General features: G+C 46.5%; 2 protein-coding genes across 50 annotated transcripts in view; one reads left to right on the forward strand and one right to left on the reverse strand.

Moving 5' to 3' along the window:
* LOC111850983 (ankyrin-2-like) overlaps positions 1–9,872 on the forward strand; it is a 149,688-nt gene extending 139,816 nt beyond the window's left edge. For 36 of the 38 annotated variants that reach the window (XM_072718722.1, XM_072718719.1, XM_072718727.1 and 33 more), the window contains 7 exons: positions 1,282–2,508; positions 3,090–3,179; positions 3,945–4,028; positions 4,186–4,350; positions 5,424–5,612; positions 5,977–6,068; positions 7,367–9,872. In XM_072718722.1, the coding sequence (XP_072574823.1) occupies positions 1,282–2,508; positions 3,090–3,179; positions 3,945–4,028; positions 4,186–4,350; positions 5,424–5,612; positions 5,977–6,068; positions 7,367–7,586 (2,067 nt within the window). In that variant the 3' untranslated portion in view covers positions 7,587–9,872. The remainder of the gene's footprint in view (positions 1–1,281; positions 2,509–3,089; positions 3,180–3,944; positions 4,029–4,185; positions 4,351–5,423; positions 5,613–5,976; positions 6,069–7,366) is intronic. The other 2 variants (XM_072718733.1, XM_072718744.1) reach the window with 2 other exon arrangements.
* Positions 9,873–10,042: 170 nt separating this feature from the next.
* camk2d1 (calcium/calmodulin-dependent protein kinase (CaM kinase) II delta 1) overlaps positions 10,043–18,504 on the reverse strand; it is a 50,206-nt gene continuing 41,744 nt past the window's right edge. For 4 of the 12 annotated variants that reach the window (XM_023825381.2, XM_023825380.2, XM_023825383.2 and 1 more), the window contains exons 14-20: positions 18,322–18,381; positions 17,826–17,870; positions 17,114–17,162; positions 13,284–13,359; positions 12,974–13,068; positions 12,588–12,821; positions 10,043–12,045 (exon numbers count right to left, since the gene is read on the reverse strand). In XM_023825381.2, coding sequence (XP_023681149.1) covers positions 12,589–12,821; positions 12,974–13,068; positions 13,284–13,359; positions 17,114–17,162; positions 17,826–17,870; positions 18,322–18,381 — 558 coding nt within the window. In that variant the 3' untranslated portion in view covers positions 10,043–12,045; position 12,588. The remainder of the gene's footprint in view (positions 12,046–12,587; positions 12,822–12,973; positions 13,069–13,283; positions 13,360–17,113; positions 17,163–17,825; positions 17,871–18,321; positions 18,382–18,504) is intronic. The other 8 variants (XM_023825385.2, XM_023825386.2, XM_023825384.2 and 5 more) reach the window with 2 other exon arrangements.

Genomic DNA, 18,504 nt, shown 5'->3' on the forward strand with positions numbered 1-18,504 from the left:
ACAACTTTTGAGGTGCTGGGTGTGAATGTTGCTTGAATTATTTTCCAAAATCTGTGGGCAGCCTATTATCTTCTATAGGTTTACTCCATCTCAATCCATCAGATTTAAGAAAAACTTCCCAACTGACCACCTCTGATTTGCCTAAAGAAAATCCAGGTGGAGGATATTCTTCCTAATAGGAAAATTACAATAATAAATACATTTTTCAAGGAATGGGGCTCAGGTGTTTTTAGGCCTTTTTTGGGCCTTATTGAGAATTGATTTTAAAACGGCAATATCTAGTAATATACTTGATATAGGGCTTTCTATTTGTATAAAGTAAATATCTGGTATTATAATTCTATGAATATGGACTTTCTGAAATGTAATTTAAGAGATTGATGGGTGCCTGAATTTCCTTAAAAAGTCATCTCTGGCAGCAGAAACCATAATTTTAAAGGTAGGGGACTGGTATTTTATATACAGTTTCACATACGTAAGATGCAATATAGCCTGAAAGAGTCCTATTCAGATTAATGGTTTTATATATATAAAAGCAGGGTATAGATCAAAATAAAAAAACACACATTTTCATCCAAACTGTTATTCCCTAAGCATGACACCATGTGCCAAATCCAAATTGACATTTATTGGAAGAGTAAGTTTCTGTTATATTATATATGGTGTCCTCTCTCCTTTTTCCAAAATGATTTTTTTTAAAAACTCTTATGTTTGTATACAGTGGCCTTAAAGTGTATTACACTTGTAAAAATCAGTATTTCCAAGATAGTACATTTCATAAAGTACTTCTCATATACTAGGTAAATTCAAACATGAAAGGCAGACCCAATCATATATTATAGAGATATTATAACTAACCATATGAATAGACCATATTCATAGAGTCACAGTACCAGATATTTACCCTACATAATTACAAGGATCTAGATCAAATATATTTCTAGATATTGCAGGTGTAAATGGCCCCTCAGTTCTCAATGCTAGAGAAATGCCCAAAACACCCTCTGCCCAGTCCCTTAATTTTTCTATTTGCCAAAACAATACAGACCTGAAATATTCTTTTCCTCTTATCCCCCCCTCGGAATTTCTTAGTTCAATCTGAGGTGGTCAGGTGGGGGAGCTTCTGATGGCCTGACATGGATGTGACCCTATAGATGCCGTCTTGCTTCCTTTGAGTGTTTAGATCCTTTCTTACTTTTAGGGATTTCTTTGTTAATCTAGCATATGTCACAGCTGTCCTGAAAAAGGTGCATATTAGGCATCTTTGTAATGTCTTTACAGGTTCCACCAAAAACAAGCATGGAAAAGCACTTAGTTTCTGAATCGAGAGAAACAACGTGTGATTTTTATAATACTCAGAGTCAAGTTCAGGCTTTCTCTACTCAGTTAACTAGAAACCCTCCGTGTCCAATAAAACAGACTATTTCAGAGTCCACTCTGAGTTTGCCTGGTCAACAGAGTCAAATCTCTTCTAAGCTTAGAAGTCCTTCTGAATCCCAGTTAAGAATATTAGGTCCCTTTCAGTTCGGTCTCCTAGACCCTTTTTCAACATTGAAGACGCACAGAATGATAAGTCCTAATTTAGGGGGATCCAATCTTCCAATCAGTTCAGATGAGTCTGATTCAGAAAAGGTACCTGCATTTTGTAGATCATCTGGCGAATTGAGATCATTGTCTCCTGGATCCAGTAGGTCTTCCTTTGAATTTGATCTAAAGAAGGGTGATTTACAGTTACCTCATACTTCTTACCCATCCTCCAAATTAACTCCTGAATCATATGCAGTGCATTTACTTGAAAAGGGTCAAGATCTCACAATATTGTCTGAAGTATCTGGTGAATCGAAACAACAACCAGTGTGTGGCTTCCCCCACCAAGTGTACTCAGAGACTGCAGCCGGTGATATTGGATCCTTTAGGGAATCAGAAAAGTTTAGTCATGAGCACAGATCACTGGACTCTCCCAGTTCACTGGAATCTCCTGAAACTAAAGCCTCCACCAGCACTGTAGAAGAAGAAAGCCTTGCAAGAGAAGCGGATGTGAGTTTCCATGGCCTAACTGAGCATGAGACACCGGTCCTCCAACAGAGGCTCAAGGGTTTTTCCACAGAGGAACCCTACCATGACTCAAGCTCGGAGTATTATGACTGTAAGCAGGGCTTGTCAGATTTTTCTGAGCCTGAAGCTGATGAGCTAAGAAGTGTACCAGATTTACCTTACTACATTGAAGAACCAGTCTCCTGCCCTAGCAGTCCTGACTACCCAGAAGAGAGCCCAGTGTTACAACTGAAGCCCACACAGAGCTTTGATCACTTTCACCAAGAAAGCGAAGATTACCAGTTTACCCCCATTGTCTTTGGGCCAGCTGAGGTGGCCTGGAGCCAAGAGGAACATGGGAAAGAGGAGGCCTTGCCTTCTCGTAAGGGCACTGTTTCTGTTGTAGAAGCTCCAGAAGAGCTTCCAGTGAGAGAAAAGATTCAATATGAGGATGAAGATGATTTTCTAGGCAGGGTAAGGATTTCAGCATGAGTTTGTGCGTGCAGTTTAGTGCAGGAGTGGTGCATCCAAGACTTATTTCTCTAATGTCCACACTTGTATACTCAGTGTTACAGAATTTGTGGGTTTTATGCATGGATTTTCATCTGAGGCATGGATTCACAGTGTTGTCCTTAACCTCAATACAAGTGTTAAACTAAAACATTATATAGAATGGTAAATGGTAGCTGAAGAGATCAAATGAAGCTGTGTGAGTTTCATTCCTGCAGGACAGACTGCTGTGACACTCTTCAGGTTTCTTGTGTGAAGTGGACTTTAGTTCTGGACATTTGTGCTGAAGCTTGCAAATGATTTGACTTCTTTTGGCTGATTGCGGGTTTCATGCATCACCTACAGTGTTCTTGTTAACTGTTGTTCCTTAAACTGATCCACATTCTTCAAAATTATAACAAGGTTGATTAAGGATCACTGGAAATAAGTGCATGTCCGTTGGACCTGTCAAATGATGAATTTTCTGAATGGTTTTCCGTTTGGACTGGGGCATGTTTCCTGGCTATAGCCCATGACTGACACCCCACTTCACCATCAACTCTCAGGAAATATCACAGGAACTTGGTGTGCTGTCAGATAGCTCGGAAGAGGAAGTGCTGACCACCAGGGTGGTTCGGCGCAGAGTAATCATTCAGGTACTGGCCAGAGGCCCTCCCCTTGTGAGCATGTGGGCTGGATTTGCCCCTGAAGGAATGTTATGTCTGCATCTAGGGCATTTAATGTGCAGACTTGGGGGGTGTTCTACAAAGCAAGATTTCTCAGTTAGATGGGTTAAGCTATAAGTTATGACTGTCCAATAGGAGTTCAAGTAAGGAGAATTCCTATTAGACAATCATCACTCCTAGCTTAAGTTAACCCACCTAGGTGAGCAATCTTGCTTTGTGGAATACCCCCCTGCAATGCTGCTCCTGGATCACTTCCTAAAACGACTTAGCTTCCTGGCACTTTATGATGTTCTTACCTAACCCAGATTTCCACCGAATGAGGAATTAACACCACGTTTAACAGTGAATAAATACAGTTCACAGAAATGAATGGAGTGCGGTGCTGGCCCCGTGGCCATGTGATTGTCGTGGCTGTTTGATTGGTGCGACTCCCAAACAGGTGTATGCGAAACAGTTTGAAGCACCCTGAATATGCTACAATGCAAGCTTTTGTTTTGGTTTTATGTCATGCTGCATAATCCTATCCGGTATTACCATACAGCTTTTCTAACAGAAGAGATGATTAAGGATAGTATAGCTGAGTGTTGTAATGGGGAAGTAAAGAATAATGAGTCTGAATTTTGCACAGCTAGAGCGAGCATGGATATCAGCTTGCCCAGATTCACTTCTGATTGGCCTTTGTGGATCTCGTCCAGATTTTCTATATGCTTGGTCTAATCACAATGTTCTTTGTAGGGAGACGACGTGCCAGAAATATCGGCGGAGGGAGTAACAGAGGAGCAGTACATCGATGAGCATGGGAACATGGTCACCAAAAAGGTACACAGTGTCTTTACATTTTCAAAGGATGAATCGGCCTATTGCACTTTTATCAAACTTAATTACGGATTTGCCACAGAGGTGATTAAATGACCACGGATGGATTTTGTTTGAATTATTTGCAGTATGCAAATCTATTCTTATTTTTATTCCCCAGGTAAGCAGGAAGATCATCCGGAAGTATGTGTCAGCGGACGGTGTGGAGCGGCAGGAGGTGATAACGCAGGGGTCGCAGGAAGAGCCCATCAGCATTGAGGAAGGACAAGGCTATTCGAAGGTGGTGAAGAGGACTGTGCTGAAAAGCGACGGAGGCCAGACTGAGGTCAGTTGGTGGAGAACAAATGAATAATGTCTCTGCCAAACTGTTTTATTGTCAAGTACTTTTATACAAACTTGGAATTTACTTCTAGATATCAAAAGACAAAATAAGATGGAGTATTAGGGCCACATTAAGAGGGAAAAGAACAGATTTCGAGAATAAAGTCATAACTTTGCAAGAAAAAAGGCATAATAGTATGAGAATAAAGTCATAATTTTAGGCTAGGTGTTATTTTAGAGGAGATGTATCAGAAGTCTACAGATAGCTTCTTCTGGCACAATGGTTCCCAAAGTAGGGGGTCACATGATGATATGCAGAATATCCCATTTAACTGTTACCGCAACCAGGCTATCACCCCTCCCCCGCCCCTCGGTCAGCAAATTATCCCATCAGGACTTGATAGCTTGCACTGTAATAAATGCAGTCATTAGTGTAATTGCACCAATATTAACCTAGTGGCAGTCACAAATCTCTGTCGCTGTTATTCTGGGGTCGTGGGCAGACAAGTTTGGGAATCTGTGTCCATTTTCATGGAATGAGCCCAGAAGGCAGTGGGATGTAAGGCATCTGTACAGTGTTATCGTGTAAGACCACTGACCTCCTGCAGATATCAGTCACAGACAGGTTTCTACTGTTAAACTTTTCTCCTGGAAGTTTATTTTGACTTTAATCTCAATTAATACTGTTCTGGCCAAGAAAATTATTTGCATATATAAAATAATGTGCTTAGTGCAGTTCTTTTATACAGTGCAAGTGTGTGTGTGTGTGGGGGGGGGTAATATGTTTGGTGTAATTAGTCCATATATGACTAGTGCTGTTACCTCACACTTCTGGCATTGGGGGGTTCAAAACCAGCCTCTGAAGCCCAAAGATGTGCAGTCAGGGTAACAATAAATATGTGGAAGATCATCTGACACATTCTAAATAGCAGGTCCTATTAGCTGCTAAACAAACTCATGTAGCCATGGTTGCCTGCAGCTGAGCCGACTAGGTGAAGAACGGCTGAATGTGACCACGGTACCTTTTAATGGTCGTCTTCATTGATGGGTGAAATGGTGCCTCTTGACCTTACCCAGGTCACCTTCTCCGAGCCCTTGGCACTGGCCGGGGCTACAGCCTCGGAGTTCGAGGCCGAGCCCGTGCAGGGCCGAAAGGTCAGCCAGGTGGTGAAGACCACGGTGCTCCAAGGGGAGAGGATGGAGAAGCAGCTAGGGGACCCCACGCTGGCTGCCGGTCTGCCCTCAGCCAAAGACGACTTTGAACAGGTCAGTCAGGCTTGGCGCGGAACAGGCATGCTGAGAAGACTCAGCTTCACGCTGTACGGGCGAGGGGCCCAGCGGGGGAGCCTTCAGAACAGAAGGTTCTGGGTTCTAGTGTCGGCCCTTGAGCCAGATTAAAATAGCTTGATTAGCAGGCTTTTTATCTGGTTGAAGGTCAAGTCCGTATGGCAATGGAATAATAATAATAATTATTATTATTACTAATTATTTAAAAAAACAATTAATTCATTCCGAAGGCCAGCAGCTGACAGAGGACAATGTGCAGCCCGAAGAGCAGAGAGGGTGTCATGTGTAGCTGTGTGGAAGTTGGAGCGTGTGAAAGTGCTTCTCCTTGTCTCACCATGTGTAGGCTCTGAGTTATGTGGGCAGCTTTGGAACGATGTACCTCCCACGTTTAGTAGAGCAGGAGATTGTCAAAGACGACGGATCGGTCATCAAAAGGTTTGACGAGCGGCATGTCGGCCCGGCCCGGCCCGGCCCGGGGACTGAGCGAGGCTGAAGAGCACCGTGTGCCCCCCACCCCACACTAACAGCCCTGCTTTTGCCTCCATCACATCAGTCAGGGAGGCAGAGGACTGCCATTTGATGTTCAGTCCTGTGATGCTTGGGGGGGGCATTAGGATATGATGCATAAGTACATTCCAGAAACTCACGAGTCTTGAGAGGTTGAGCTGTTGTGCAAAAAAGTGCAGGGATTGGGAGGCCCAGCTGTTCACTGGTCTGTGGTATTTTCATAGCATCAGTGAGCTATATTTGTATTGTCTTATATATGTGCTCAGACTGTTTTAAGCCTTTTACCAGTAACAAGTGTTAAAGCAAGTCAGTGAATTTAGGAAATGATGGAAGGGAAAAGGCACCAGGTTCTTCTCTTCCTCTTTAAATTGAAGATTTTGCTTGCTTGTAAAGTTTTGAAGTATTTTAGGTCTTAATAACCTTATCCTGGATCACAAGGCTTCAGTGTATATTTCTGAAATTTAACTGCATCAGAAATAGGTGCAACATTCAGCATGTAGTGGTTGTTGGATCCTCGCACTCTCTCCTTCCTGTCCTTTCCAATAATGGACTAAACTAGGTTGTCCGATAGAGAGGCTAGTGCATGTAGCATTAAAAATTGTCTCTGTCTCTTCTCTGTCTGAATAACTGCCCCGTTGGCTTTTCTGAATACCTGTTCCCTGGCGCCGATTGGCATTACAGCTTATTGTTCTGGCTGTGTCTGTGTGTCTTTGCCACCTCTTGTCTGCTTACCTGTTCAGGTAGCCGTTTCTGTGGTACGTCCCCTGCTGGTTGTCCCACCCTTTTTTGATTAACAGCCTGTATGTGCTTTCTATGGGTAGCACCCCCCCCAATCTAAAATGATCATAATAATGAGACCGTTGACCCAGTATTTCTGTGGTCAGTCCATTCGCTAATGATTAGAGGAACCATGCATTGTCTAGTGCAGTGTTTCCCAACCCAGTCCACAGGCAACCCCAGACAGTCCACATTTTTGCTTCCTCTCTGCACCTGTACCAGGTATTCAGTGTTCCTGACTGTCCGGGGTTCCCCGCGGACTGGGTTGGGAAACACTGGTCTAGTGCTTTTTAGCACAGGAACCATGGGCGGCCATGTTTAGAGGCAGTCCTTCCCAGCCCCACGCCTTTATCTGCCCACGCCAACCCCGCTTGACGGCTTCCTTGTGTTTCTCTCCCCCATCCTGTGCTGCTCCCATGTCCCCTGCGCCACCCCCACCCCTACGGAAGGACCCGGATGCATAAGGCACACACGCTGAAGAGGACTGTGGTGAGGGGCGCCCAGGGCAAGCAGGTCCACCTGGAGCAGCTGGACAGTGTCCCCCAGGCCCTGCCGCCCGGCGAGCTCCAGCGGCACCTGCAGCAGCTGCTCCGCCACTACTGCACCGACGAGGAGGTGGAGAACGAGCAGGAGGAGGAGGAGCTGAAGGGGGACGATGAGGAGGAGTGATCCTGGCCCTGCCCAGCCACTCCCCCCCTTCTCATTGTCCCGTACTGCCCCGCCCCAGACTGTGTATATAGCTGACCCCCCCTCAGTATCCGCCTGGAAGGTAACGGCTCCTTTCCCCCCATCTGACTCATGGACCTTTTCCTTTTCCCCCCTCCTTCAATCTTCACGTTTGAGTTGTCGTGCTCTTTTTGTGACCAAAGATAGCTCCTGACTTTGGAAGGTTTTTTTTTATTTATTTTTTTTTAAACTTTATTTTAATTATGTAGTTTTTTGGGTTGCAGTGGTTTAAAAAAAAAAGCAAGAAAATCATGCACACCAACAGGGGGGGGGGGGGGGGAAACACCACGATAACCAGCAAGAGGTTAATCGCCATCCTTGCCCACAGGCCTCTTCGCTCGAGGACTTCTTGTAAACAGTGTATATATGAGCTACATGCTTGGATTCACCGGGAAGTTCACTACACTGCCTTCTGTATCTACGCAGCCACACACAAAAAAAGGAGGGGGAAGTACTCATCTGCTCACCCTTTATTCCCTGCAGTCAGAGGGCAGGACCTTGACACCCTGCCATGTGCACCGAGCCCCTTTCCAAGCTGTCCGATGAGAAGGGTTGTTGCTATGGTGCGTTTCGTCATTGTGGACCTGTGCTTTTGCAGAGGGTAACATCACTGCTCCCGTGGCTGACAGAGCCCCCGCCGCATCCCAGTCCCGGGGGGCCGATTCGTCTTCTCATCGTGGTCCTCTGCGGCTGTCCCATTCTGCATGCTCTCACAGAAGCACGTCCTTTTTTTGTGTGTGATCAGGTTTCGCCTTTGTGGTGGTCTGTGAGCCCGTCCTGTCACGTAAGCCCGAAGCCATTTCGTGTCTCTCTGCTTTCGCCGGTGTCTCCATGGCACCGACAGAGAGAGAGAGAGAGAGAGAGACAGCTGTATCTCCAGCTGCACTCCTCTTGGTCTGCAGTCGTCACTCAGACTTCACGTATCCTCCTTCGCTTGGTGTTAAGTGCAGCACCCCCGTCCTCCTCATGGCTTGTTCGGTTGATCAGTAGCACACAAACTATGCAGCTTTGAGTCAAAGGTCATTTGTGGAGCAGCCCGTGGAGTTTTTGCGGCAAGCGGAGTGGGAGGCAAGGCCATCAACAACATTCCTGACTTTGCAGGAGCCAAGTTCATCGTGTGAGCCAGTGCTGTGACTCTCCTCAGAGGTGATCAGGTCCCGGCCCCTTTTTGATCTGAAACACAGTGGCTTTTCTACGTCTTTAACACGTGAATAGTACTGATGTTGCCACTGCACAACAGCATGACAGATAGGTTTTTACCAGCCTCATAACTATGTGTTTTAGATTTGCCGTCTTTCTAGAAATATCTTAACTGTGCTGCCACCCCTAGAATAGCTGCAAAAATTAGTGCTTAAATTTGTACAAAATCACATCGTTAGAGCAATTATAGTGGCCTGACATGTAACATACCGACTGACTGGCAATGCACTACATATAGAGTGTAATGGCTTGTAAGGCAACATCTGAGCTGTCGACTCCAGAGAAAGGAAGGGCGGCATACTGGCAGATGTGTTTGTGCAGCCAAGTCCTATGATCACTTCCAATTCATTCCCATATTGTAATAGCATTTCAATTGGCAGGCTTCACTGTGCCTTGTAATCTTAGTAACTAATTGAAATTGTCTTGGAAGCTATATAACCAAAGGCAATATCCCTCATTCTCCTTGACAGGACCGTAGGCATGCAGCTCACCTGATGAACTTTGCTCAAGCAATGTCATTCCTGCCCTGAGAAGTGTATGCATTTGACAGCAGAAATGCCAAATCCACTGTTCTGCACTGTGTCAACCAGAGAAAGGGTTCCGCTGTGACCCTTTGATGTGCCCACTGTTCATCTGAAAGGAGGTGCAGGGTTAGTGCTGAGGGGCACCCGACTGCCAAGGGAGGATTGGCAATTCCAGGGGGGGGGGGGGGGTTTCCAAGCAGACTGCAACCATAGTGAATGAGTGTGTGGGTGTGGTCTGGGCAAGGTGCACAGTGTCTGTGGTGTGCTGACTATATATCCATGTAATGATATTATGGTTTTATTTCCCCACATAACTGTTTAAGTGTAATCAAACAAGCTACTGAGAGGTGTCCACAGTTGATGAATGAGCATCTTGTTTCTATGGTGTAAACTATATCCACAACAACTATTTATGAGGGCATGTATTAGTAATTCAACAGAACATGTAAACCACTAACAAGGCATAGTCACTGCAGACTGAATAAAGTGTTGTATGTAAAACAAAGGCCTGTCTCCTCTTTCAGTAGCAGGTGTTTGTCAACTCTAGCGCCCCCCCCCCCCCCCATGGCAGTCATCCCTCTTGTACCCACTGAAGAATCCATCTCTCACAGAATGACAGACATACATTCAGTCACCCCAAACAATGGTCAGAGACACAGACTTTCACTTCTAACGTATGATTTGAAGTCTTTAATGTCAATCATGGCACATGGGACACTGCATTACATATGAAACCAACATAAATGTCAAACTGCACAAAAGAAACAAAACCCATGAAGATGTCCCTTCGGAAAACAGCTGCTAGATGGTAGATGGTAGATGGCTCAAACTGAAAATCATTGACAGTCAGCAGATGGCGCTACAGACACAAGCGCACACACACTGATGACAATGTTCCCATTCACTCACTGCTCAGGGACACACTGCACTTGCAGCAGAATAACCTAAAACAAGCTGAGCAGAAGTCACTTTATTTCTCCCTTTTAAATGTCAACCAGTTCTTGAGCAGAAATGGCCAGAGATATGTACAGTGTCCCATAATGCAAGAAAACCCAGCAGGAAAAGGAAAGAAAGCTCAACGGCACCGTCACTACAACCTCTGCGGAAGACCTACTCCACTCCATACATCTCATATATACATATACAGATGATACATATATAAAAATATCACCTCATACATAGTAAAATGCCATCTATACGTGTCTCAACCACATCATTTATGCCATTTACAGGAAAATCCCTCTCCATAGATTTGTTGGCAAATGACATGGCTGTACTCTATGTAGCTAAACTGTGGGGGGAACAAATTTAAACAGAAAACATTTAAACAGTTATTCACACTGAACTATTTAACCATAACCCACCCCAACCCCAATAAAAACATCAAAGCCTTGAGTATTAGTCTTAAAATGAGCAACTAACACAGAGGTCCAATTCATGTGCAGGATAATCAGACACCATAGCTACAGCGACCAGGATGATAAGGGCGTCATGCAGCAGACAGTTATATAACCCAGGAAAATGTCCATCAATACCAAAGACCCAAAGAAAACCCAGGATCACGCAGGGTAACCTACTGATTACACGTTAGGCTTATAAACGGGATGGAGAAAAATACAACAGAATTTCACAAGAATAAGATCACAGATGGTATTAATACAGCTCTATGTTCCCAGGGGCCTTAGGAGTACGCTTACAGATAGGCGTTACGTTCTATAATCAGTACAGGCTGAGTGATAGGCAAACAGCATAGCAAAAAAAGAAATAAAAAAAAAAAAAAATACATTTTCCCCTTTTCTTGACATTACAAATTCTTAATAATCCAGGTAAACTTGATAAACCAGTTTAGAGCAGCCAGACGATACGGATGGAGTCCACGTAAAAAACTTCAAAGATAGGCAGATATCGATTACCTCAACCACAAAGTCTGCACGGCACCAGAACGAAAGCAAGCTCACCTTTATTACAACTATAATGGAAATTAAACGACTTCACACAAAACCGCAGAACAGAAACCGACATGTGTGAGAACCAGCGATTTCTCATGCCTGCATTATTGTCCAACACCTGTCATCTTAACTTGGATTCAGCTTGACACAGACCAGCTAAATAAATGTACTGAATCGGCGTTTGTTATTCTGATCCAGTAAGCATGTGCTGCTGACCGCCCCTGATGGGCCCGGTATTTAATTTTCCCCACAATGGCATAGGGGCGCTCTGGACTTCCATACCAGTGGTGTTTCACAGGCCTGACTGAGAACCATTGACCGATCCATTCACCAGGTTAGTGAAGGGCAGGCCAAAGGTTGAACTATCAAGACACTCTACAGAACTGCTTCAGTAACTCTACAAGGTGTACATTTCCATGTAAATCGCTTAATAAAAAATGTTTTACTCAAGATTTACAATCATAAGACATAAAAAAAAAAAAAAAGATTGTCTGACAAATGTCCCATAATGATTAAGCGCTACACACATCAACCTAGGTGATTAAAAACAATACGCCCTAATAAAAAAACAAAGGTGTCTCAATTATCGGCCTGGATCTCATCCAGTAAATAAGGTGTAAACACTCGAGGGTCACGGCAGAGTGATGGCGGGGGTGGGGCTGGGTGTGGCTCACACCAGGCCACAGGATGGGGGCAGCTGGCGGCCTTCAGAGCTGGATGAGGTATCAACTGTGAGAGAGTGAGAAGGTGTGAGCGTAGACACTGCGGCTTCATAACCACCACACACACACACACACACACACACACACACACACACACACACACACACACACACACACACACACACACACACACACACACACACACACACACACACACACACACACACACACACACACACACTTTTAAAATTTGGGAGTGAGACTAAGCATATGGGCAAATACATACATAGAGAATCAGGATCCTATAGCGCTCATGGGAGTATTACACAAAAATGTTCTGAGGGCAGAATGAAAAAGAGAGACTGGTTCAGAGGGAAAACTAATCAGATTGTACAGGAGGTGGGTCCAAAGAACTAGAGGAAGTGGGACCAGCCAATCACGTGTCTTGGTCCCAATTCTTCTAGTTGCTTGGACCCACTTCCTCTACAATCTGGTTCAGAGAAATAACCAATCAATCATTTTTCATTCTGTCCTCAGAACATTTTTGTGTAAGTAAAAGTCCCACAACATCCCGAGCACCACGGTAGCGGGCAGACGGGGTATCCTCACCTTACTTGGAGGGCACGGTGGGTGAGCCGGAGCGGTGGAAGTGGATGTTCTGCCACTTGGCGTCCCGGCGGTGCCACACGCGCGTCTCCTCTGACTGCATGGTACGTGGCATGCCGTTGCCATCCATGTACTGCGTCAGGCGAATGTAGGCGATGCAGGCCGCATCCTCGCCAATCAGGTGCACATGTGGGTTCAGCAGGATGGTGTGGATGGGCTTGTTACCCTTGGACAGTGCTGGGGGAGGGGGGTAAGCCACAGTGAGCTCATTGGCCACTTTATCCCATTAAACAGCCAACCAACCAACCACGGCGCTAACAGCCAACCAACCAACCACGGCGCTATCGACGCCATCGTGCATGTTGTATGAGGCGACATGGAGGCCTCACCGTTCTCAAAGTAGAACCTGTGGAAATCCGTGCCCTCCACCAGATTGCCCAAGGCCTCGGGCTCGAAAGATGTAAGTCCTGGATCACAGATCTTCCTGCAGGGCAGAGAGTCAACTTCATCACTGCTCAGTGCACGAAAACTGTCAATCCTGAATGCTAACATCCCATACCGTCTACAAGCATTGAGCAGTCACACTGTGGGAAATGAGGCAGGCAGAGGAGCACATCTACTCTGCAGGTCAGGGGTCAAACTAGCTGGCAAACTCAAAGGTGGGGCCCTGGCTGGGTCCCCCAGGCAGAAGACACTCACGTGTAGGCTTCAAAGTCCCCATTGTTGATGGCCTCTATCAACTGCTCCGTAACTTTGATGATCTCCTGCTTGCGGGCTGCAAGGAAGAGGGGGGGGGGGGGACCTGTTACATGAGGTCTGCGCACGTAATGCTCAGCTGAGGAACCTGCCACTAACGCATCCTACAGCCGACCTCATTGTTGGGTTCGGGGGGGGGGGGGGGGGGGGGATGGGAGGGCACTGTGACCAGGAGTAGAATACCAACAAAAAAAACAGCAGCCCTAATTGGGGGTAGCCCCAATTAGATTATTTGTCCCTGGGGTTGTGGGGGGGGTGGGGGTCCCAAGCTCTCATTACACAGGACCACCGGGAAATTTGCCGAAGTTCCTGATGGCCAGTCCGAACTTTAAAACAAATGCGCAAGTGCTGCATGTTAGATACGTTTAACATTAGAAGTAGTTTGAAAAAACACGAACTAAGGCATGAATGGTTTTAACCTCAGTTCTTGGAATGGCGACTGACCTGCTAGCCGCAATTCCTCACAGTCACAGACGACTCCTACAAATGACAAGCGCCAGCTAAAACGGACTCGCCTTAAACGCACATTTATGAGACTTGCTTTGTGCACTGTGGCCTGGCAAGCTTGGAAATATCCATGCAGTGAAACCTACAGATTCCAGGTTGTGCTCAAACTCAAATTCCAGATTATCTTCCATTAGCTCAGTTACAAGCTTTAGATTAAACGAGTGAAATCTGTACGACAGGCCTGACACTGAGCGTCTCAGCAGTGATCATAGAGTAACGCACAGTGTGGATTATCAGCACCGCTATGCTGTACAGACAGATTAATAAATGGCATCAGGCGTCAGGGAGCAGCTCCCGGGCCTCCGGAGGGAAGCCTTCACAGGCTGGGAGGGAGCAGGCTGTCACCTTGTAATGTGGGGGGGGGGGGGGGCAGCTTGCTGATGTCAGACAGCATCACACTGCTGTCTCCAGCCAGCCAGCCAGATCCAGCCCCCTCCAAGGCTTGAGACACTAGCGGAGGTTTAGAGGAGGACGAAGGGCCTGACTCTCACTGCGCCAGGCCGCGCCGGGAGTCAGACGCGCGACATGCCATGGGAGGGCGACGCTCCACATGACACTAACATCACCACTGGACCTCGGCTCTTCTGGGTGAGCAGTGTGGCTCGACTTGGAAAGGAGTGCGTGAACAAGCTCACTGCACCTTATGGAGGAAATGCCCCAGTGCATTCTGGGACTTGCTGCCACTCAGATGAGGAGCTGATATTAGGGTTCAGGATGCGTTTGGAGGTATCGGCTGCTCATTCGAGGCCCTGTGGCCTGAGAGACCGTCACGCTGCAGGGACCCAGTTCCAGCTCAGAACATCTGGACTGTTTTCTAACACCATTTAAGGGGCTCATGGAACCTATTAAACCTGTAAAAACTGTGTCATTAGCCCACTACATCTGGCTTTTTTAAATGACACAATTCAATCACCTGACCCCGACTTCATTATCTTTATCTCTAATCTAATTATACTGACCCAATTTATCTAGTTTTAGCCCAGTTCTGACATGTGGAGCCCCCATCTCCACAAATCAGCCCCAGAATGAAGACTGGCTTCAGCTTCACCCTCCCCGGGACGGCTGGGGGTCCAGCCACACTGATCATTCATCACAGACGACAGAGAACCTGCAACAGCGATAAATACATAACTGAGGAGCATTATGAGCAGGGCGACTGCACAGCTGGCCCAGGAGCACAAGCAGGGCGGTAAGAAACAGCCGCTTTCTGTACCACAGCACAGTCCCGGAATGAGGTCAGCAGAGCAGAACCCGCGTGTATATAGGCCTTTACAGTATGGAACAGGTCTCCTGTCAATTTAGGGACGCGCGCACACACACACACAATGTAATTAATGTAACTAGACGCCCAGTTCTATGGACTGATGGCCACTGAAACGAGGGACGGACTTCTATGTAAGGGATAATGTACAGGCAGCCGGTAGTTATTGCAGAAATAAGCCCCGACAGTGCGAATATGAATTTGAAACATTTTATTGGCATATTTGTTTTAAAATTAACATTTTTAAACGGTAATCATTGTTGGCGCGAAGGGATTTTAAACATACAAGTAGTACCGGCTATGCGTTATTACTTTGGAGCGGTTATTATTTGAAAAGAACGAACCTGCAAATGTCTCAACTGACCAATCAGAATCAAGCATTCCAGAGAGCCGTGTAATAAGTACCGATGGTGCATACAAAGTAAAACCTTAAAACACAGACTGCAATAACAAGATTACCTAGAAAATTATAAAACAAGGTGCTTCACATCGGCTTTAGTTAAACGCACAGAACTGCCTCTGGTTTAGCACTATTAAAAACATCCCACAAAGTACTGATTGGAGGATACAATTGCCAAATAGCATTAATAGAGCAGCACATTAAAATGCACTTAAGCAACAAAGGACCCCGACACGTGGGGCACAGAAGGATATAAAAATGTCTAAGCCTGCTATGTTCTAACAGAGAGAAGGTGTGTACAGTACAGCCACTCACTCAGCGGCCATTTAAAAATACGACTGTGGTAAAATTAAATAAAATTGACCAACGCATGCATTTTATGACCACATTTCATAAGCCTCACAATGCATGCCAGAAAGATTTTTGAAGTAGAACGTATAAAACATTAAAAATGACCACTTCATGAAAGACAAAAAGACTGAAATTGCAAGCACAGTTGTGGTCACACAAAGGCTAAAGTGATTTTCACTTATCAAACCTGATCGCTGGAAGGGAACTTGGTTGCTAAACGATGTGGATGTAGACTGAATTCAGCTGGGCTGTGTGCCTAAGGACGCTCAGATGATCTCAGGAGAACCTTAGAGGCCTCAAAGATCACAAACCTCACAAACACACGACACAAAAATTGCCACGTATCGACTTGAAAGTCCATGTAGACACACAGGAGGAAAGCTATTTTACAAAGGGAGTGTCCACTAGATAGTGTGCAAGGACTTTGGACTGTTGGCAGGGTTTGCTTTTTTTCCCTTCTTAGTAGAGACTCGTCCAAAGCAATGTACAAGTGAGGCAAATGCCACATCACCTCACTATCGAGGAGATGACAGGCATAGGTGTGGAGTTAAAAGGACAAGGCTGCTTGCTCTGTTAGGTGGAACAAGGCAGTCAGTCTATTTACTGGCCTCCAGGGGGCACCAGTATGCTGTAATTATGACAGCCAATTGAAAAAGAAGTGTTCACACTTGAACGAATAGGGATCCCCATGAAGCCAGCTATCAAAGTCAACACTGCAGTGTCGTTAATGACCACAGTGGTAAAATATGAACAAAGACGGAGGCGAGAGGCACACTGTAGACATGGTCGAGGGGAGCGTCGCACTGCAAAGGTAAACAGAGTGAATATTTCCAAAATAAGCGAAGGTCAGAAGGACAGGACACTGTGGGTTAGAGCAGCAGCAGGCATGCGGACATAAGGGAAGGGTGATTATGTAAGAGCACCCGGTGAATAGAACCAGGGATCATTTTTCCAAGTGCATGAACTAATACGAAGATAATTAACAAAAACCACTAGTTAAGTGCAATTGCCGAGATGGGAGAATCAGTACCAAATACGCTAATCATGGCATAGCAAGAGGGGAAAGAAGCCCTTCGAGGGCAGAGAAGGTCGACCAGACGGGTGATGCTACTGTAACATTATTCTAATGTTATCGTAACCAAAACCAGCTTGTTCACAGGACACTGCAGGGGAGCTGTACAGTCTGCAGCATTCAAACATTACAGGAAGCGACTGAAGCCAGGCCACCAGCAGGGGTCAGCAGAGTAACATTACCTTTCACGTCCTCGTCCTCGATGGTGGTGTTGGCGCTCTCCGAGGACTCCTGGGGAGGGGAGAGGGGAGGAGATAGACAGTCAGGGATCAGTCCATGGCTAGAGGTGTGAGCGAGCAGGGGCCCCGTACTGCTACAGCAGACCCACCGCCTCCCCCCCACCTCTACCCAGGAGGCAGTGTGGTGTGCCCATCTCCAAACCGATGAGACGCTTTCCGCACTCTGCTGGCCAATCACGTCGGGAAAGCGGACACCTGTACATATGCCACTGTGTCAGAGGCGGGCCTGTTAAAGAGGCCCTACAGGCCGCGTTTCACATCCCAGCCCCCGGCTGTTAGACAGTTTCCCACCTGGACTTCATCGCGAAGCTTCAAAGAGCGAAGCGGAGAAATGTTACTATAATCCTGCAGGGATGTTGCTCTGGTAACATTACAGCGGTAACATCACAGCCACTATGAGAATGAAGTTTAACAGGGAGACCAAATCAGCCGTGGGAAGCCAAGGACCTCGAGGACACTTAACACAAACCATCACCACGTGACTGCACCCATCCAAGGAGCAGGTTGGCATATGAAGGCGAGGCTCACTCCGCCAGTGCACACGGCGACTGCGTGTGCGTGTGTGTGTGCACGCACTCAATCGCACTCGCGGTTTCAACTGAACAGATGCTCTCCTAGCACTGACACACACACACAGACACTCATCTCCGAATACCTTGTTTCCATCAGCTGGGTTGTGGATTACGGTAGTTTGAGGTTCCTGACCGGGTGGAGGGAGGGAGAGATAAACAAGGGTGAGACAGAGAACACTATCCAGCAGGCAGAGGAGGGAGGGAGGCCGGCACAGGTGTGGGGGAGAGAGACAGGCATAGGCTGGCAGCAACCAGAGAGCGAGGGAAGGGAAAAGCTTCCTGTCATGACACAGCATGGGCTGTAAACGGGCTGAGTGCGGCGTGGCCACCAGGGGGCGTGGTCACCATGCAGGTTCAGGGAGGTCAGGCAGTGGAGAGCCAGAGCTACAGTATGTCAGTCACATCACAATGAAGCTGGAGGTGATCTCCGATCCAGCCACGTCTATCCGAGGATCTGAACTCAATCTCACAAAAGGCATGCAGACCGGCACAAAAACTAAAGGACACAGGAGTGAGACTAATGGAAGGGCACATCCAGAGAAAGCAGAGAGGCATGCAGGGGGGAGGGGGGGCGTGTACCAGAGCAGGAGTCGGGACAGGCTCTTTGGAGCTGGTTACTACGTTGGCTTTGTTGTTAATCTGCAGGTGTGCACAGAAGAGAAAGAGAAAGACCTTAGAGCTCAGGAACCAGGAGCGAAGAGGGAGCGAGGAGGGAATGAGGAGTTCGCAGGGTTCCCAAAGCTGCAGGAGGAAAGCATTAGT

The sequence above is a fragment of the Paramormyrops kingsleyae genome, chromosome 12 (genome assembly GCF_048594095.1).
Source record: "Paramormyrops kingsleyae isolate MSU_618 chromosome 12, PKINGS_0.4, whole genome shotgun sequence".
In the NCBI taxonomy this organism is placed as follows: Eukaryota; Metazoa; Chordata; class Actinopteri; order Osteoglossiformes; family Mormyridae; genus Paramormyrops; species Paramormyrops kingsleyae.